General features: G+C 41.5%; 1 protein-coding gene across 7 annotated transcripts in view; it reads left to right on the plus strand.

The window, feature by feature from the left end:
• Positions 1–14,464, plus strand: part of PHF20 (PHD finger protein 20) — a 96,220-nt gene extending 81,756 nt beyond the window's left edge. For all 7 annotated transcript variants that reach the window (XM_073606581.1, XM_073606580.1, XM_073606585.1 and 4 more), the window contains 9 exons: positions 130–315; positions 2,078–2,158; positions 2,956–3,099; positions 5,272–5,447; positions 5,529–5,628; positions 5,963–6,158; positions 9,284–9,677; positions 13,068–13,248; positions 14,322–14,464. In XM_073606581.1, the coding sequence (XP_073462682.1) occupies positions 130–315; positions 2,078–2,158; positions 2,956–3,099; positions 5,272–5,447; positions 5,529–5,628; positions 5,963–6,158; positions 9,284–9,677; positions 13,068–13,248; positions 14,322–14,461 (1,598 nt within the window). In that variant the 3' untranslated portion in view covers positions 14,462–14,464. The remainder of the gene's footprint in view (positions 1–129; positions 316–2,077; positions 2,159–2,955; positions 3,100–5,271; positions 5,448–5,528; positions 5,629–5,962; positions 6,159–9,283; positions 9,678–13,067; positions 13,249–14,321) is intronic.
• Positions 14,465–21,963: the final 7,499 nt, after the last annotated feature.

The following is a 21,963-nucleotide window of genomic DNA, read 5'->3' on the forward strand; positions in this document are numbered from 1 at the left end:
TATGGAAGAGTTTACAACCACTTTAATTACAACTTTAGTATTACTTTAATGTTGGTCTGCATTCCCTCCATTTGAATGAAGACAACTGTCTACTAGCGAACCTAATTTATTTATTTTTTTATCTTTTAGATACTCCACTTCAGATTTCTCTAAGAAGCTCACCCCATGACGGCAGGGATAGATTGTGTGAAAAGAGACGTCATTCGAGCCCAGCCACAAACAGTTCAAATTCCCACCGACCGTCCCTTAAAGACAAAAGCAAGGAAAACTTAATCCAGAAGTCTCATCGCAAGCCAGACAAGCTTTCTGAAAGTGGTAATATTTATTTAAAAGTATTAGTGACACTAAAGGTTCTGGTTGTTTTTCTTAAAATAACAAACCTATACTTGCCTCCACTGTGCAGCTCGTTTTGCACAGAGTTGCCCCGAACATCGTCTTCTGGGGTCCCTCAGCAGCTCTCTCGGCTCCTCCCCGCATCAGATAACCCCCTTGGAGAAGCGCTCTCCCGGGGGGTTACCTTGCGGACGTGCTCCCGAGTCCAGCTTTTTGCGTCCATATGCAGGACTCGGCTCCGCCCCCCCCGGTGCCCCCGTCATTGGATTTGATTGACAGCAGCGGTAGCCAATGGCTGCACTGCTATCAATCCAATCAAGAGCCGAGAACCCCGGGCAGAGAGAAAGCGTGTCTCCGTGGGACAAGACGTGAACCTTTACAACCCCTTTTAACCAAGAATTTTACTACTTCTTCCCCCCCTTTTTTTTTTTTTTCCTTATGATTAAGGTAGTCAGTCTTATTGTATCATCGCAAAAACATCAAAGAGTAATGGTAATAGCTTGTAAAAGGCTAACAAGGTGCTGTCCGTTTCCCAGCAGATGCCTATACTTGTATATTGTTTGTGTGCGTAGCCAAAATTTTTCTTTGATCTTGTTCTGAAGGCTTCCTCAGCTGTAAATAGGAAGTGGGACGGAGATTTACTGGAAAAGCAAAAAAGCAAGCTACTTGCAGTTAGCCAAATTCAGTGTAGTAAATAAATGCAATGAAAATACTTCTTTTTTTGTGCTTTAGGAGAGGTCTGGTCTGTTGAGGGATATAGCCACATCTAAACGCACTGGTTGTTAGGGTCATGAGATCGATCTGCACGCTCTCCCAGTCATTGTCTGTGTAGTTCTTCTGCACCTGTCATTTTTTTCACTCCAAAACCATACAATGCACTTGGGCAAATTAGCCCTACTATCATCATTTATAATGATTGTGATATTCCATCTGTGCCATCAGCATGATGGTCTGGAGAGTTGGGCCACTTTCACGTGATCGGACCGATCGGGTCCACCTATTGTCTATGGGAAGACGGATGTCAGCAGATATGTGCTTGCTGACATATGCCTGGCATCTGATCTGACAAAATCAGCTGAAAACAGACGTATGGTGAAACGTTCGCCATCTGTCCAGCGGGTCGGATCGGATGGCAATCGAATGGAAACGGACATGCAGTCTGTTTCCTTTCGACTGCCCCATAGAGTAGAGCAGGCTGTGTCTTTGTCCACGCTCCATAGCGGAGCAGACAGGACCGGAGAGATCGCCCGCTGTGCAGGCGGATTCTGCTGGGGACAGTATTTTTGCTTTTAAAGTGATACTAAAGTCTTGTTATACTTACCTGCTCTGTGTAGCACAGAGCAACCCTGATCCTCTTTTTGGGTCCTTCGCCAGCTTTCCTGGTCCCTCCCGCCGAGCTTGCTATGGGGGCAGCCGAGCCGCTACTCTGTCCATCCAGACACGGAGCCGCTGCTCAGCTCCGCCCCCTCTCTCTCCTCCTTGATTCACTGTCTTTGATAGCAGCGGGAGCCAATGGCACCCACTGTGTGTCTCAGCCAATCAGGAGGGAGAATCCTGGACAGCTGAGTCGCTCGTGCAACATCTCTGGATCAAGATGGGGCTTTGGTAAGTATTAGGGGGACTGAGGGGGGATGCTGCACACTGAAGGTTTTTTTATGTTAAAATCTTCTGCCTTTACAACCACTTTAAACTTGGACTAGAGTTTTTTTCTTTAAACTGTTATTCATTTTTTTTTTTTTTATAGCTAAAGAAAAAGTAAGAGAGAAGTTCAAAGATTTCTTGAGTCTGAAATCAAAGAAAAAGAAGAAAAAGAAAGCAAAGTCAGGTAATATTCAAAGAAAACAAATCCTTCCTGTACAGGACAGCCCCATGCTACTTACAGGATCCAGCATTGTGTTCCATAGCTCTGTCACCCTGTTCTATTAGAGGAGGTCCAATTTAAAACTTTACTACAATTCTATTGAGGGCTAGTGCTATGCAGAAAATTGTGGTTCCGTGTTAAAAATCAGGGTATCCATTAACCTGGTCCTAAAGCAGAACTCCAAGCAAAAATCCTATTTTCAGGATCTTTGTTATGTGTCCTAACTTGCATATTATACTTGCTATCTGATAACTATTGGAAAAAATGGCTGCTGAAATTCTACTTTCTTATTTGCTTCTATTCCGGTCTAATTTTGCTGCACGGCATTCTTCTTTTTTTTTTTTTTCTTTTCTTTTCTTCTTCTTTCATGCACATATGACTTCTATGAAAAATGTACTAAAGTCCCCCAACATGATATACTTGCTATAATCAAAGATCCTGTAGAACAAAAAGTTGGTAGTCCTCTTGCCATAATGTTTAGGTAAATCCAGACTCTGTAGAAGTGATCAGGTGGCTTATCTGAGGAGCATCTTTAATGGGCTGTGTGACCAGTCCCTGACATGTACAATGGTAGGGTCTGGAATGTGTATTCCTAAAACAAGCAGGTTTACTATCCCCAGAAGATTTCACACAGTCTGCTGACTTTGTATAACGAGCAATGGCAGATGTTTTGATCAGAATTTCCTTTTTTACTTTTAAATACTACTAAATTATTGTTGTAAGTCCAAAAGCATAACCTGTGATGTGTTTTGTACTGACAGAGCTGTCTGGCAGCGAAGAGAGCATAGAGGTTTCCAAGGAGCTCTCGCCCAAAAAAGTACCTTTAAAACTCATCAGTGATTATAAGGTCCCATGTTCCGGTAAAAGCAGTGATCATGGACGCCGACCAGATACAAGACTAAGTGGTACGTGTGTGGTGGTGGTGTTTTGTTTTTTTTTTATACTCTGTCCTTGTTTTATGCTATTAGTAGTAGTAATCCTATCTTGTTGATTAGATGGTTTTGTGTTTATTGTATTTCTTCAGTCCTTCCTATTCATAATCACTAAGAGCCCTTTCACACCGTGCCGCCCATAGCATTGGCAGTAAAACGCCACTATTTTTAGCGGTGTTTTACTGTCGGATTAGCGGCGCATTTCAGCTGCTAGCGGAGCGCTTTTATCCCCCGCTAGCGGCCGAGAAAGGGTTAAAACCGACCCGCAATGCACCGCGTTTTGCCGGCAGTATCCCAGCGCTGCCTCATTGATTTCAATGGGGAGCAGCGGTAAACACACCGCTCCTTCACTGCTCCAAAGAAGCTGCTGGCAGGACTTTTTTTCCCGTCCTGCTAGCGCAGCGCTCCAGTGTGAAAGCCCTCGGGCTTTCACACTGGAGACAATGCTGCAGCTGTTTGAGGGCAGATTGCAGGCACTATTTTTAACGCTATAGCGCCTGCAAAACGCCCTCTGTGTCAAAGGGGTCTAATAATCCTATTGGAAGGTTGTAAGCATAGCAGTACCACTTAAGTCGGTCATGAATGAATGAATGATTTGTAAAGCTCTGCAAATGCGAACTGAATCGCCTCAAGGCGCTGAATGCGTTTTGTGTTGTCAAAGATGGAGCGGTTTTATTTCCTCCCATCAACACAATCTGTATTGATGGGGGAATTCCTTCCCCAGAGCTATTATGTTCACCGGGGGGGGGGGAGCTGTCTTAGCCGGGAGAACACACAGCGATTATTGCTAGCGGCGGAAGATTTGCATGAAAAATCTGACAGGCTGGTTGTAACCAAGTTGATTAATCGATCCATCAACTTGGGTACAATCCGCCTGCCCATACCTGGTTTGAATATCTGCAGGTCCCTGCTGAAACGACCCAGATTTGAACAGTCTATGGCCTGCTTAAAGTGGTTGTAAAGTCACTACTGAGGAATCCTGGAATCCCCCTCTTACAGGAAGATATAATGTGCAGTATCTGTGTTTTTTTGTTTTTTATTCCGCATTATACCTTATTTTACTGCGCCACTGGGCACTCACGTGGCCTGCCGGTGCTTTCCTTTCCTGATCTGAGGGCTACAGTGGGAGGGGCTGAGATTCGCCGCTGACATCAGCCAGGAAGAGAGCCGAGGGAGGTCACGTGAGTGCCCGGCGACGCTGTAAATTGGGTATTTTGCATAATGATTTTTTAAAAAGATACTGTACATCAGTGGTCATCAGCCCTGTCCTCAGGGCCCACTAACAGGCCAGGTTTTATGCATTACCTTGGGGAGATGCAGACTAGAATACTGCAATCACTGAGCAGCAAATTATATCACTTGTGATGTATTTCAGTTATCTTGCAAACCTGGCCTGTTGGTGGGTCCCGAGGACAGGGTTGATGACCACTGCCATTATATCTTCCTGTAAGAGAGGGGATTACAGGATTTCTCAGTAGTAATATTACAGCTATAGCAGCGGGGAGGAGATGGATCACATAGACTCCCAAGATGACAAGCAGGGAAGGAGGGGGAGAGAGGAGAGACTGCGGGATAACTGAGGCATGTAACCTGACCACAGTAATCGGGGATGAGGAGCCATGATTACCGTGGTCTGCACACTAAGGTGGGGGGACACAGGAACAGGCAGGATCAACCAGGCTTTTTATAACATAGAGCGGACAAACGACACGGCACAAGCACTATGCTGTGCATCCTGCTTTAAAGTATCGGGATTTTTTTTTTTTTAAGGTGACAACCACTTTAACTTGAAGCATTAATAAGTATTGTTGCCCTCAATATGCTGCACCACATATTTTGTTTATTTTTTTTGGGTGGTGGGTGGGTAGCTTGGGCCCAGTGTATCATGGCTTATGCCTGATTGTCCCTTCTCCTTCTCTTGCTTTTTGAAGAGCATTTAATTGTCTGCTGGTGTCTGGAATCTCCATGACTAGCAGCATTAGGGTATTTTGGCTGACTTTGAGCCTAAAACGAGGCCAGATTCAAGGGTGCAGATAAATACAAATGTCTTCCAGCTTCATTTACCAAATGTGTGTTAGTGCTGGCACTTGTATAAACCAGAATGTACATGTCTAAGGTTTTAATTTCTGGTTTTGTCCTGAGCAGATGAGGAGACGCTCAGCGACTCTTGCACAGAAAGCTTACTTTGGAGTGATGAAGACTACAACGAAGAGATTGATGTCACACATGCGGATGACGATATTGATGACGAGGAGGATGGCGACTGCGCGATTGTTCGCTGCATGTGCGAGGTGCAGGAGGAAAATGATTTCATGATTCAGGTATAAATATAACAGATGGGTGTGGGAAGGGGAGCGCAGGGATAATGTAATGTTTACATGAATGTCGTTTTTCTTTTTCAGTGTGAACAGTGCTTGTGCTGGCAGCATGGTGTGTGCATGGGCTTGTTAGAAGACAGCGTTCCTGAGAAATATACCTGCTATATTTGCCAGGATCCTCCAGGTAAAGCATTGTTTGACTGCACCTGATAGTTTTTTTGTTTTTGTTTTTTTGTTTTTTTTTTTTAGCACAAACATGTTTGGATTCTTCTTTTTTTTTTTTTTTTTTTTTTTTGCACTAGTGTAGTAGCTCAAGCCAGCAAATCCATTTCTTAGTGTGAGTTGATTGTGAATAAAGGCCATAACTTGACTCTACACAGATATATGAATATATAATATCTGATTATATGAATATATAATCTATTTTTTTTTTTTTTTTTTTTTTTTTTTTTTTTAAGATTTGTACTTTGTGTGTTTTGAATTAGTAGGTAAATTGATAAATGGCTGCTTCCTTACAGGCCAACGTTTGAGTCTGAAGTACTGGTACGATAAGGATTGGTTAAACGAGGGCCACATGCCTGGCTTGTCCTTTTTAGAAGAAAATTATTCTCATCAGAATGCAAAGAAAATCGTGGCCACCCACCAGCTCTTGGGAGATGTGCAGCGAGTAATTGAGGTTTTGCACGGTTTGCAACTGAAAATGAGTATATTACAGTGAGTATCCTCACATGATCCGACCCAATCTGTATGAAATCGTTTTATCATGGTCTTCTGCACTGTGTGTGTGTGTGTGTGGATATGTATGTATGTGTATATATATATATATATATATATATATATATATATATATATATATATATATATATATATGTATATATGTATGTATGTGTGTGTATATATATATATATATATATATATATATATATATATATATATATATATATATATATATATATATATATATATATATATATATATATTCGTCATTCCTACAGTGTTTTCTGTGTGTGTCTCTTTATGTCCTGGAGTCTATGGTCAAGATTCTATAAATCAAAACACACACAGCACTCAGGACCTCTAACATGAATTACACCAGTTATGACAAGTCACCGTTCCGTGCAGGATCCATAATAGGAATAATGAAAAAGAGTGGCATTTAAGTGTCAGAAAAGTATTACTTTATTCCAGATGTGAGGATAGCCATCAAATCATTAAAGGAGAAGTACAGCCAAAGCTCTGTGGATCACAGGAGTGCAGATCGCTCTGCACTCCTGTGACCCGTTTTCAGCAGGCAGTGGGCTGAAGTCCGCGTTCTGATGTCAGAGCCGCTCCAGGCTCGTGCAAGATCTCGTCCATATGGTCAGGAACCGCCCACATCCCTGGACCGGCACCCGGCTCAGCCTCTCGGCGAGCTGCTGAGAGCCTGAGCTGGTCGCTCCCATCCCCTCCACAGCCCAGCACTCCAGTGAGCGTGGGGGGAGCAGAGAGCTGGTGACTCAGTCACCAGCTCTCTGTTCACGGAGCTGTGAGAACCGAGCGATCGGTGATGTTATCGCTCGGTTCTCAGTGTTAGAGCCGGCGGGGGACAGATGCAGCATCCAGCTAGGTAAGTATGATTCTACAAAAAACAAAACCAATGTTTCTCTTTTAAACCATAATGTCCAGGCAGTACCAATTACCAACTCGCTGGCTGTGGTAGAAGATCAAAGAGCTCCTAATTTGATGGATATCGTCACGTCTGCAATACAGTAGTGCTTTCTGACACTTAAATGGCAGGTTTTTTTTTTACTATTCTTATTCTGGATCCTGCATGGAACTGCGACTTGCTAAAACTGGTGTAATTCATATTAGAGGTCCCCCAAGCGCTGTGTTTCCTGGTTTTCGTTCGGTGCTTGGTATGTAAGCTTTTGTTTAAGACTCTTTATAAAGATTAGTGGGTTGATATACTAAAACTAGAATGCATAATCTGGTGCAGCTCTACGTGGAAACCAATCGTTTTCCAGGTTTTTTGTTTTTTTTTGGTCAAAGCTTTTTTGAACAATCTGAAGTCAGAAGCTGATTGGCTACCATGCACAGCTGCACCAGATTTTGCATTCTCCAGTTTTAGTAAATCAACCTCAAATAGTCAGTGCAGGAATATTGCAACAAAACCACATAGGGGTGGTGTCATGAAGCCTCACAAATAAATTATGCCGTTATACCTAGAAGCCAGGTTTAGATTTTTTATTTTATGCTCTTAAGACGACCTCTGGTTGCTACAGAAACTGCTTTGCTTAGAAATGGTCTACACAACCATGGTTTACAGGTTCTCAGCAAGGTTATTCTGGGGATAGTCCTAACCCTACGGCATTAAGGCAGAGCCATAGCTCTAGTCCTGGGTGGATCCAGGATAAATTTTGAGCGCACATTGAGTCAAGGAAACCTGTTGTGAGGAAATACAGACAACTCTCTTCCTAAAACTAGTAAACTTTCCATGTGCCACGCTAGGGGAGAATGGATGCCACAGTCAATTATTACATCTTGGTCTCCATTGAAGTAATTAGTTATGCCATGAACAGGAACACTGCACACAGATGCAAAAATATATTTTTTGGTTGGCCAGCAGGAACAATTTCTGCTGACACGTTTTACATTAGGCACAGCCCTTTCTCAAAAAAATTCAGAAAATTGTCGCTCCCGAACTGTGATGTTCACCCCAGTGTAATTTTTTAATATTTGCCATGCAAACAAGTATGCAGATCAGGAATTTGTATTTGTCTAATTTTCCAGATCTGTGTGCTTGTTCCAGGTCGGTGTATTAACTCCTTACTTTGTCAATGGCTTCAAATTTAATGTTGACCAGTCTATACTGCTGTCTGTGCAGGGTGACGCATCTTGTATCAGGCCCCCCCATAGGTCTTTGCAGGCAGCCTTGGATAAGCTGAATTGCTGGGTCCCTCCTATGGCTCTGCTCTTTGCACAAACTATGTGCAGTACACAGTAATTGTGTCACTGCTACTTTTTACAGTATCTGTGTTTGCAAAGGCATTTGGTGCGTACACAGTGGACTTGCGGTATATCGTTTGTGGCTTAAAGTGTTACTAAACCCACAACCGTAAAATCAGTCTGTATATGCAGTAAAGCAGGCTTGTTATACTCACTGTGGAACCTAAGGGGTTAATCCGATGCATTGTGTAAAATAAATGGCTGTTTTGATACTGTGTTCTCCTGATCCTCCTCTTCCACTGTCCCCCACCCACCTTCTGAAAAGACGAAGCCTTTGTAGTCACTGTACATGCTCCGATTGGTGTGTATTGCTAGAGTTCAGAGTCCCCAAGCCATCTCCGGATAGTACAAGAGGCTAGGGGACAAGCTGCACATGCTCAGTTTGGTGTGTTGCTAGAGAGGTTTTTTTCTTGGGAGGGGGCATGTGATCAGCACAGGGCCAATCAACACTGTCCAGACAGAGGGTCAGGGCTCCTGCATCCTTGTAGGACAGTTGGGAGAATGAAAACTCCTCCAACAAGCTTTAACCAGACACTGATAGGAGTCACAAGACTGCTATATACTGCTGATGAGAAAAGATATTTAGCAGTTTATTTTTACTAAAACTATTGCATATCTATGTTCTGTGTACTGTGGGAGACCAGATATAGTGAATGCAGGCTCCTGGGTTTACTAACACTTAAAATGTAAATTTTTGCTGCCAGAGTTCATGCTTAAAGATAAGGTGATGGAGTTCTGTATTAACTGGACTGCAGTACTACTGGTAGGGGGAGTGATTATATAATATAACCTTCACAACAGATTTGTTACTAAGAAGTATTCATGTAACTGAATAATTCTCTCACTTAAAACAGGAGCAAGGAACACCCGGACCTAAAGTTTTGGGGCCAACCATGGAAACAGCATATGGTGAGCGATAAATGTTACATCAGACGTAATGTGGAGGAGAACTCGTGTAAAGAAGATTCCATGAACTACAGGACTTACAATGGTGCCGCAGATAAACCTCCCCCCATTCCTTGCGTGGAGGAGTCTTATATCACCAGTGAGCACTGTTATCAAAAACCTCGGACCTATTACCCTGCAGTAGAACAGAGACTGGTTGTAGAAACAAGAAGCTCGTCCTTGGACGGAGGGGTGGACCGGATACGGCAGAGCAGGGAAGACTCCATAGCAGAAAGACTCGGGTGGGAATTGGACAGAGAACTGTTGAAATCTGAGAGCGAATCCAAACATAATTATTGTAAGGTGAGACCATATTGTAACTGGGCACCACATGCTGAGACTCTCGATGGATAAAGTGGTGGCAATTGGTTGGGGGTTTATCAAATGATATAGGCTTTCCTATGAACACTCGTGATTAAAGCAAATCTTCAACCCATTTTAACCCCTTTCCGGTTCCTGGTCACCTGATCGCTGTGATGGCCTCTGATTGGCTGTCACTGTGCAGCCTGCCCATGTGTCTTCCTTCTCTGAATGAAGAGAGAGAGAGAATTGTATTTTTTTTCTCTCCTTGGGGAGATAGATGTAAACAAACAAGTTTGTGCAAAAAAAAAAAGTAGAGCTAGATCAAGCTTTTTGATCTAGGTCTGGGTCAAAGGTCAGTATGTTTTAGGTAGGATTTTAAGGGTAATTTTTAAAATTGGTGTCGGTGTGTTTTTAGGTAGCATACAAAAAGCAAAATGCGCACTATAGTTTCTGGGTACGTACAACAAACAATTCTCCTGCTTCCAACGATCGCCGTGATACCACGTATGTATATGTTGTTTTGGGTTGTTCTTTGGTGGTAATTTGTGGTAATCCCAAGAAATATACAGTTGAATTAAAAAAAAAAAAAAATTAGAGATGCATCAAAATTTTGGTGGCCGAAATATATTGGGCGAAAAGGATGTTTTTGCCAATAGCCAATAGAGAAAAAGGTGCCGATAATGGCCCCGAAAAAGCACACAATTTTTTATCGTGCTTGTGTGTAATTATTTTTTTTTTTTTTTTTTTAATTATTATGTATTTATTTCTTTTTATATGTCGTAACTCAAAAACAATTTATTTTTTATTTTTATTTTCTTGTTTCTGACCACAAGTGCAGCAAGCAATATTTTTAACAGCACAACATAAGAGCAGCGGACCAGTGTGAAAACATACATAGAACTCAAAGCGCTGCGTAAACTGTTGGTGCTATATAAAGCTTGTATAATAACAAAATGTAAAGGTATGCATTTTTCTTGGGCTTTCTTGTGCTGATAATGGCCGACAAATTCACATTCGTTTAAATTCATGATATTAAAAAGTCGAATTTAAAAAACATATATACTTTTATATATTATATCCTAAACTGTCATTTTCGGCCAAGTGCATCCTGAATTTCCGGCACCAAAATTTTTATTTCGGTGCACTAGACAAGAAATAATATATATTATTATTTTATTTTTTTTATATTTTGGGCCAGTTTTCCTATCCATTATAATTTGCCATCAATTTAAAGCCCAATTTGTCCTTAAAACACGGTATAATCCAACTGGATACAGTTGTGATCGTATGTACAGTTTTACGAATACTTGTCTAAATTGGATATGGGCATTAAGGTTTGTTTTGCCCTCCGTCATGAAGGGGTTAAACTAAAATTATTCTGATGTTCAGGTTGATATCCTAGCAGACTGCTAAAATACGGTTAAAGTGTGTGTGTGTGTGTTTGTGTAATAAATTTTGTGTGTGTGTATTAGATGTCGACCGATATGGGTTTTTCTCTGGCCGATGCCGATATTTAGAAATCGCGGTGGTCGATAGCCGATATATGATGCAGATTTTTTTTTTTTGGGGCCGATACATTTGGCCGATTTTTTTTTTTTTTTTTTTTTTTTTTTTCCCCCCTTCATCTCATAAAAGCTAACAGTTAGACCCCTTTCACACTGGGGCGTTTTTAAGGCGCTTTTGGGCTAAAAATAGCACCTGTAAAGTGCCTGTAAAACGGCTCCCCTGCAGTCACTCGGGCTTTCACACTGAGGCGATGCGCTGGCAGGATGTAAAAAAAAAAAAGTCCTGCAAGCGGCATCTTTGGAGTGGTGTATACCGCTGCTCCACCACTCCTGCCCATTGAAATGAATGCACACCGCTGCCGAAGCGCCTGCAAAGCATTTCGGCAGCGGCGCTTCAGGGACGCATTTAACCCCTTCCTCAGCCGCTAGCTGGGTTATAAGCGCCCCGCTAGCAGCCGAATAGCGCCGCTAAAATGACGGTAAATCGCCGCTAAAACTAGCAGCGTTTTACCATCAACGCATGCCCGCTCCATTGTGGAAGCAACCTTAAGGGCCCTTTCTCACTGGGGCGGCGTCAGCGGTAAAGCGCCGCTATTGTAAATGGCGGTTTACTGTCGGTATTCAGCCGCTAGCGGGGCGGTTTTACCCCCCGCTAGCGGCCGAGAAAGGGTTAAAAACCACCGCAAAGCGCCTCTGCAGAGGCGCTTTGCCGGCGGTATAGCTAAACTGCGCTGTCCCATTGATTTCAATGTGAAGGAGCGGTATACACTCCGCTCCTTCACCGCTCCGAAGATGCTGCTAGCAGGACTTTTTTTTCCCGTCCTGCTAGCGCACTGCTCCAGTGTGAAAGCCCTCAGGGCTTTCACACTGGAGACAAAGCAGTGGCACTTTCGGGTTGGTTTGCAGGCGCTATTATTAGCGCCATATCGCCTGCAAACCGCCCCAGTGTGAAAGGGCCCTAAGTAACAAGTGATATAGAAAATTTCTTACATTTATTAAACAAAACAAATCTCCAATCAGTTCATTTGTATGTATAATTTAGATAACAAAAAAAAAAAACTATATCTTAAATATTAAATACACAAAAACAGGTAATCAAAATTTTTGGCCGAAAAAAAATGGGCTAGCTTTACTGCTTTTTTTTTTTTTTTTTTTTTTTTTTTTTTAATTCATTAGTGTATTTTTAAAAAAAAAATTGCGTTTGAAAGACCGCTGCGCAGATACCGTGTGACATAAAATATTGCAACAACCGAGATATATATATATATATATATATATATATATATATATATATATATATATATATATATATATATATATATATATATATATATATATACAATGTTTGGGGGTTCTAAGTGATTTTCTAGCAGAAAATACAGGATTTTTACCTGTAAGCAACAAATGTCAGAAAAGATTTAGTCTTTAAATGGTTAAACTGAGAACTCCTCCACATGGAGTTCAGCTCATTGATAAAAGAACCTGAAGAGATACAATGTTGTTTCTTATCAGATTTGGCAGGCTGTCCAGAGAGGAGAGAAGAAAAACAGGCTACTTGCATTTGACTTCTATTACAGAAGTCATTTGCAAGACACACGGCACAATCGGCCGATGCCGATTAAGTAAAAAAACGCCAAATATCGATCGACCTCTAGTGTGTGTGTGTGTGTGTGTGTGTGTGTGTATATTATATTTATATTATATACACACACACACAATGACACTTGGCCTGAGAAATGTGGTTTCCCTTTAAATCCACAATGTAATCATGATCTCTACAGTTAGGTTATGTTGCAGAGTAACCAAATGTTCTTTGTTTGGAAATATATAGAGGATGGACAAGTATATTCTATTTTTTTCTTTTTTTTTTTTTTTTTTTTTTTAGGTCCGAGAATGCTTATCAAAGAGGAATCCACCCCAAGAATCGCCTCACACACAGCCCATGGACAATGGAGATGCTACAGTCAGTTCACAGCTGCAGTGGCAGCTCAATCTCTTGTCTCATCTAGAATCTCTGCAGGATGAAGTCACACACAGAATGGATCTAATAGAGAAAGAACTTGATGGTAAGAAGCTAGGCTCCAATGACATGCTCAAAAAATTCGTAATTTAATCGGTTATGTAGGCAAATAGAAAAACTACTCTACATAGTTTGGTAAAGATTACTGTAGATGAAAACGCAATCGCTAAAATCATTAACATTTTAATATTATTTTTACATTTTCAATCTTGTTAAATATTCAGCTTGTCATTCATTCAGTTTCCTGTGAATGAATGCCTACAAGTAACGCCAGCCATTACAGCTGACTGCTTGTTGTTCGTAATAAACTACAAAGGCACTGGTGAGTGCTCTATCTAGGTAGCTCATTGATTCTTCCTGCACTCGGGTAACTTGCCTGCCCGTTCGATGTATGTCCAGACCGATATTATGAGAGTCTGTAGGCTCCTTAGAAATAATAAATGTAATTTATTTATTTTTTAACTTGAAAAAAAGTGCGTTTTTATTTTTATTTTTTTTTTATTTTTTTTTTATAGGTGAACTTTATCCTTTTAATCATCAGGCCTAAAATGTTCATTTTAACATGTCTAAGAAAAATGTAAAAAAACCTGGCTGTGTAAGGGTTAAAGAGGAGTTCCACCCAAGGTCCAGTAAAAAAAAAAAAAAAAATTAAGTCAGCAGCTACAAATACTGCAGCTGCTGACTTTTAATTGGACACTTACCTGTCCCTGGGTCCAGCGATGTGGGGGATCAAAGCCCCGCTCGTCTCCCCCTCCGTTAAGCGGCGCCGGGCTGTGGCTTCACAGCCTGGCACCCACTGCGCATGCACGAGCGGCGCCGCTCGCCTTGATTGGCCGCTCTGTCACCTGGGACCTGTAATGGGTCCCAGATGATTGACAGGAGGGAGGGAGCAGAACTGAGCCCTTCCTGTGCCGAGGGGGAAGTGATGTCACCAGCCCAGGCACTGGAAGAGGCAGACTACGAGGGACCACCTAGCAACAGGCATTTAGAGGTAAAAAAAAAATATCCAAATGTTTTTTTGTATTAGGATTTTTCATGTAGGTGTTTTTTTTTTTTTTTTTTTGGTGGAACCCCACTTTAAACACTTGTCTGACCAGTATGCTCTTTACTTCTTTACAGTCCTAGAAAGCTTCTTGGATTACACCGGGGAATTGGAGCCCCCAGAACCTCTCGCAAGGCTTCCTCAGCTTAAACACCGGATCAAACAGCTTCTTATGGACCTTGGCAAAGTGGAGCAAATTGCTCTATGTTCAACATGAAGAGACTGGAGCTGGAAAAGGAAACCACTCCAAGAAAAAAAAAAAGGAATCGAGGCCTCCGGCACCGCAGATCCTTGAGTAGCATGTGGACTGCATGTGCTGTGGACACACACACACTGCTGCGGGATGGAGGCTTTAAATTTTTGCTCAACATGAAATGAGCAAGATGTTAATACTGACTGATAACAGGCTAGAATCGTACTCGAATGTAGTAATGAGGCTTGTATCAATTGTGTTTTTTTTTGTTTATTTTATTTTTTTCCCTTTTTTTTTTTTTTTTTTTTTTTTTTTTTTTTTTTTTATAAATTCTTTTTGTTGTCCTAAACAGTTACTATTCATTTTGTTGGCTCTTTTCTGTTAAACTTTTTTTTTTTTTTTTTTACTTTATTTCAATAGAGTGCAGAAATGTGCTGTTGAGTTAATTTCTACATCTGTAAGATGGGTAATTGAGTCATAAAAGAGCACCTGTCATTTAGCAGTGGACCTAATGCTATAAAGGAGTGGTAGGGAAGACCGATCGTGTCCCTGGCTGCTGTTGTAGTGAAGATTTTGGTCTTTTTTTTTGGAAGCGCCAAGTCCTGATTGTGTCCTATTGAAATACAACCCTATTCTAGTTCCTTTTAGCAGCCCTGGGGAGTTAGTATGTAAGAGGCTAAAGTTGGCCTGACACAGCTGCCTTATTGACCATCACACCCCTGAGGGATAAATGCTAGACAATAGGCATTGCTCCTTCCCCTGTGGGATGTACCCTTCTGTGCAGGAAGTCAGAGTTCAGCTTTAGCTTGGGGTGTGTGTATAGCTGTTATTCCCAAGGGTCACCTTGAAAGGAGAAATTTAAGCAGCAGAAAGGAAGTCTGAGAACTTAGTTTTAGAAATCTTGTGGATTCCTGGCTTTGCTGTTGCAATGCAAAGTGATACGTTCACAGTAACTGTGGACCCAGCTACTGCATATAATCTACTTTCTCTCTCCTGTTGCTCTTTTCACCAGCTAGAAATGCAGAACAAGCCAAAAGATTGGTCATGGAACTTTTACAGGGCCAAGGCCTGTCTCTACCCTTCATGTGGTGGTGCTGGGTGCTTGATCTGCTAGTGATCAAGCACCAGTGCTGTCACATGGGAGGAAGGGAAGTGCGTATTTTTTTTTTTCCTTTTTGCTTCTGGCGGTAGAACAAAGTAATAGGGTAGTGAGGGCAAGTATATTCAGCTGGTTGGGCTGTCAACATTGATGGTCTTATCTTGGCTTTTTCAACTAAGCTTCTGTTGCCCCTAGCCTGAGATCCTGTATTCCTCTGAAGAATCCACTAGAGATGATGCAACACGTGTCCTGCACCCACTAGTCAATGGGTGAGAATCTAGGTCGATGCTGGACAACCAAAAAGCTAAACTCATGCATGGGGTGAAAGATTTACATCCACTTATGTGATCGTCTTATCTTAGCTTTTTCAGCTGAGCTACTGTTGCCCATAGCCTGAGATACTGTATTCTTCTGAAGAGAGATGATGCCACATGTGTCCTGTACCCACTAGTCAATGGGTGAGAATGCTGGACCACCAAAAAGCTAAACTCGCACTGGGGGGGGGGGGGGGGGGGGGGGTGAAGGTCTACTACCCCACTGATTTTCTGGACCTAAAGTAGAGACCTGGAGGGGGTTGAACCATGCCATCTCCCCTGGTTTTTTGAAGGCATTACGCTTTTATACTTCCATAGTAGAAAACTTTTAGAGCAGGGAAAAGAAGGCGGCATTTGTTGCCCACTTTTTATGGCATGTCTGCGACAAAATGTCAGATGCACTTTAAACAATCCTTTAAATATTGCCACTAAAAGGAGTGCTTTAGGAGTCGCAAAAATCCAAGGAAATCGTTTCAACCTGGCGTTCTTTCTGTCAAGCCTATCTGTTCTGCAAGTGCATAGTTCAGTATTTAATCATGAAGGCGCTGTAGTCTCCAGCTCCTATGTTTCGCAGTGGGAAAAATGTTATGTATGTTTTGGTTTTTTTATTTTGTTTTTTTTTTTTGTTGTTTTTTTGTTTTTTTTTGGTTTCTGCAGTGTTTATCGTTAAATTTATTCTGCTTGTTGTACTTGCAGTACCAGTACATGAGCACGGTTATTCTCTTTCTAGGGCATGATATAATGTAAGCATAGTAAATGGGTCTACATTATGCTTTTTTTTTGTATAGTTAGAATGGCCAAGCTGTGCCTGCGGGGGGGAGGGAGGGGGCAACAACACAATATGGCAGTTGACTGAATTGTACTGGCTTCATAAGGAGGTGAGCTGTGTGTTCTACAGAATTCGTTTATGGTGTATATGTTGGGCTCTTTTCTAGTTTTTTCCTTATTTGTCCGCCCCTAACACACAGGTTCTGGCCTTCTAGAGTCCCAGTATATAGAATACTGGGGCACCTTGTTCTGCCCTCACCTGCTGTGCTTAGTGGGCTAAAGTCTTTTAACCTCTTCCCCACCGACTGCACACATATATGCGGCTCCTCGGTGTGTGGACCTCAACGGCGAGCAGCCGCATGTTTGCAGTGTAAACCACTTGCCGTGCTGAAAGCATGCTCCCAGCACGGTAGCCGGCGGGTACCAGAAAGCTCCCGATGCATACTAGCGATCGGGAGATCACAGCAGTCACATGACCCGAATGCCTACCTCCCGGTTTTTAGAACCCTTAAAGGGTGGGTCGGCAGGAAAGGTTTAAAGCTAAAATCGGGGCTAAACAAACATGACTTATGGCTTCCTTTGTTTATTCTCAGCAGACTTGTGCAATAATCCAGCATGATGGAACTCCTGCAGGTTTCTGTATTGAAGACCAGTCACTGCTGCAGCCTTGTGCAGGATGACTGGTCTTGTATCCACCCCCATGTTGGAGGGTGGATCTGCTGGGTCCCTCCAACAGCTCAGGCTATGTGTAGCCTAAGGCTCGGTTCACACTAGGGGTGGCACGACTTGCAGGTCGCCTCACCGAGGCGACCTGCACATGACTGCCACGGCGACGTGCAAAACGACTTCTGTATAGAAGTCTATGCAAGTCGCCCCCAAAGTAGTACAGGAACCTTTTTCTAAGTTGGAGCGACTTGCGTCGCTCCGATTAGAACGGTTCCATTGTACAGAACGGGAGGCGACTTCGCCTGACAAGTCGCCCCCGTGTGAACCATGTGTAAGGATGATATCACTGCTACTTGAAGGAAGTAGTATCTGGTTATGCAAAGGCATTTGGTGCACACAGCAGTTTTATATCCATTGTGGCTATTGAAGATTATATTTAAAGGAGGTTGTGCAACAATTGCAGATGTCACCTTGGAACCTGGAGATGTCTGCGCTTCATCCAGGTGTTAGCAGCTGTGTTTGTAGGATACTCCCCTTCTGTTCATGTGTGGAGGGGCTACAAACTGATTTTCTTCAAAGTCCCCAATATTTGCAGAACAGGATGCCCTGTTAACTTTAGAGAGGACTTGATTGATTTTTCTGTTCTAGGTCCAATTGTAGGCCTGGTTCCTTTTGATCCTAGAATTAAGAACTAAAACAAAGGATTCACATATCCTATCTGTTCTAGGCTCCTAAATTTGAGCGTAGGGAAGAGCTAAAGCTATAAACCAAAAGTTTTTAGTAGAGACCATAAGCCTTTAAAATGTTCCAGTATTGGTCTGCATATGGAAGCCTGCAGCTCCCTCAAATCATCAATGCAAATTCTGTCTTAAATAACTTAAGTTGGGGAGCTTCTGGGGTCGTCATAGGCAGCACCCCATTGACCCTACATTGGATTGAAAGCAATCCGACAGCATCCAGTGTTAAAATATACGCAAGAAATTTGGTTTATGCCTATTTTTTTTTTTTTTTTTTTCCCCCAGGTCTTGAAATTTTCTTTTTCCATGTATTTATTTTACCCCCAACCATGTGGGCTCTATTAAACACTTATATGAAAAACAAAAGGTTGCATGCTTAATTCAAGATGGCTTCTTTTGGCCAACATAACTGCCACCAATATCTGACCTATATAATGACTGCAGCAGGTCAGTTGAAATAGGAAATCTCTGGGGTATTTTGCCAGTGGAGTCACTTTGAGATGGCTTGCAGTTCAGATACCATTAAGAAAAAAACTGTTTTGGGTGGAGCTGAACATTAAAGTGTTACTAAACCCACAACAGTAAAATCAGTCTGTATATGCAGTATAGCATGCTTGTTATACTCACTGTGGAACCTAAGGGGTTAATCCTGCGCATTGTGTAAAAAGGCTGTTTGATCCGGTCTTCTCTGTTCCTCCCCTTCCACTGTCACCCACCCACCTTCTGAAATGACAAAGCCTTTGTAGTCAATGCACATGCTCTGATTGGTGTGTATTGCTAGAGTTTTTTTTTTTTTTTTTTTTTGTTTCCCCCCCTTTGGGTGCATGTGATCAGCACAGGGCCAATCAGCACTGTCCAGACAGAGGGTCAGGGTCCTGCAGCCTCATAGGACAGTCAGAGTAGAATGAAAACTCCTACAAGCTTTAACCAGACACTGATAGGTCACAAGACTGCTATATACTGATGAGAAAAGGTATTTAGCAGTTTATATTTACTAAAATAATTGCATTGTTCTGTGTACTGTGGGAGACCAGATATATGGTAGTGAATGCAGGCTCCTGGGTTTAGTAACACTTTAATAGCAGAAAGCCTGTAATCAAGATAAATGACTGGCCATGGCTCTATGGAATTGGAGGACCTTTGTATATGGCAATTCAGCTCTATTAGTCTTTTTGGATTCAAGGTATCTGTACAAATTATGACTTGTGAAAACTGGAACCCAAGTGGAGCTTGTTACCATGCAGATTTAAAAAAAAAAAATTCAAAGAATAAACAATTAAAGTGATTGGCTGCCATGTGTAATAACCAGAAATTTTCATGAATTGACTTTTATGTGTGTGTGTGTGTGTGTGTTTTACAGAAGAAAATGAGACCCTTAAATCATAGTAAAAAAATTTGGGGTTTATAAAATCAAATTTAATTGGCAAACTAGAAAGGCGCCAGACATCTCCAATTTTAGAAACCATGTCGCATTACCTATTTTGGCCCAGCACCAGGCATGTATGCTTATCTAGGCATGTTCCCTCGCTGCCTCCCTACTTCAGCATCCCCGTCTGTCTAAGCTTGGGTGATGGTTTAGACAGAAGTGACAGCATGGCACCCTCCATGTGATCAAGCTTGGATCTAGTGACTGACATGACAGCTTGGCCCTGAGCATGGTCACATAAGGAGGTCATGCTGTAAGCTCTCAATGCTGAGGAGACCTTTTTTTAGCAAGGGCTCCGGCGGTGTAAATTGGAGGTGAGGGGTGGTGGGCTATACACAGACAATGCCCTCTCTAAAATTTAACGTGAAAATCCTCTGCACTGATGAGCGCAGGCTTGGAGTATCCCCGCTGACCCCCCCCCAAACACACACAGGGGAACGCCTGCTTAACAAATGTTCAATGGGGAAGACCATGCTTATCTGCGATCCTAAAGGTTGAAGTTTTTCCTTTCTTGAAAGTAAAACCCCTTCTTTAACAAAAGTTAATTTTCCATGTTGTGTATAGACAATGGATCTAATCTTGTTCTGTTAATATGTGTAAATATATATATAAATATATATGAACTTTTTGTTTTTGGTTCCACATCAAAATTACACTAGGAAATAAAAATGAATTGGGTTCATCAGAAATCCTTCTTTTTTATGTTTGTTTTTTGTTTTGGTTTTTTATTTTAAATTGATTTGTGTAAATCTAACAGACTAAAATATTTTCAGTGAAGATGGGTATTTTATTTTTCTCTTGTTTTACAAGTGAGAGGATGTAGTCATGCTTTTCCATGCAGTGATTTATTACATATTGGTGGTACAAAGCAGAGCCACTAGTTACAGATGTTTTCACCATTCATGGTTAGATTTTGCAGAAGGAGTTTTTTTGTTTCCTTTGAAATTTGTCCTTCCTAAAATAAAAAAATATATTTAACTGTACTTTCTGCATTTGTCTTTATTGGATATTCAGTCATTCAGGCTTGTTCTTGCATCCTAAATTGGTTTAATGACACGCAGGGCCAGTGTAAGGATTTTTGTCTACCTTGGGTAAAGGTGCATTTTGGTTACCCCCCATCCTGCTACCTCCCCCTCCCCTCTACAATGCAATCCCCCCCACCCGTAGTGTCCAGTCCACAGCCACACTGGGACTTTCTTCACCTTGCGCCGTATTTGTGATGGGGTGCAGTGTAAAGGGTGTCTCTTCAAATCTCTCTCCCCAATCCCCCCCCCTAAAACCCCCTCAGCAAAAATCCTCTTCCCACTTCTACCACAGATCCTCTCCCCCCCTTTTCTCCCTTCCAGAACCCCCCTATCCCAGGTCAAATCTTCTGGTGATAAAAAGTAGAGCTGCACGATTCTGGCCAAAATGAGAATCGCAATTTTTTTTTTTTTTTTTTTTTTTTCTTTTGCTTAGAATGAAAAAAATCACGATTCTTGCAACGTAAAATCTTTGACATTATACAAAAAAAAAAATGGGCTAACTTTACTGGTTAGTTTTATTTTTTTAATTCATTAAAGTAATTTTTTTTTTTTTTAAATTGCATTTGAAAATACAGTGTGACATAAAATATTGCAACAACCATCATTTTATTCTCTAGGGTGTCTACTAAAAAAAAGTGTGTGTATATATATATATATATATGTATGTGTGTGTGTATGTATGTATATATATATATATATATATATATATATATATATATATATATATATATATATATATATATATATATATATTAAAATGTTTGGGGGTTCTAAGTAATTTTCTAGCAAAAAAAAAAATGATTTTAACTTGAAACCAACAAATGTCAGAAAAAGGTTTAGTGGTTAAACTTTTTTCATTTACACAGTCTATTCCATTGACAAATTGTTACAATGTTTATACTTAAGTTCAACTGATAAAGAATGTTTTTATTCTTGGCAGACTGCCCGGTTTTTCCCCTTCCTTTCTTTTGCTGTGGCTTCAGAAGAGCAGAGAGAATTCTTTGCATAGAAAGAATCGTGAAACATTTTATTCAAGATCGCGATAACGATTCTTGGCGATTAATTGTGCAGCTCTAATAAAAAGGCAACAGTAACTCAAATAACCACTCATTACAACCAAGGTATGCAGAATACCATCTCTGAATGCACAACACATCGAACCTTGAAGCAGCAGAAGACCACACCGGGTGCCACTCCTGTCAGCTAAGAACAGGAAACTGAGGCTACAATTCGCACAGGATCAACAAAATTGGACGGTAGAAGATTGGAAAAATGTTGCCTGGTCTGATGAGACTCAATTTTTCAGCTGCAACATTCAGATGGTAGGGTCAGAATTTGGCGTAAACATGAAAGCATGGATCCATCCTGCCTTGTATGAATGGTTCAGGCTGGTGGTGGTGTAATCCTGTGAGGGATATTTTCTTGGCACACTTTGGGCCCCTTAGTTCCAACTGATTAAACACCACGGCCTACCTGCGCATTGTTGCTGAC

The sequence above is a fragment of the Aquarana catesbeiana genome, linkage group LG12 (assembly GCF_042186555.1).
Source record: "Aquarana catesbeiana isolate 2022-GZ linkage group LG12, ASM4218655v1, whole genome shotgun sequence".
NCBI classification, from domain to species: domain Eukaryota; kingdom Metazoa; phylum Chordata; class Amphibia; order Anura; family Ranidae; genus Aquarana; species Aquarana catesbeiana.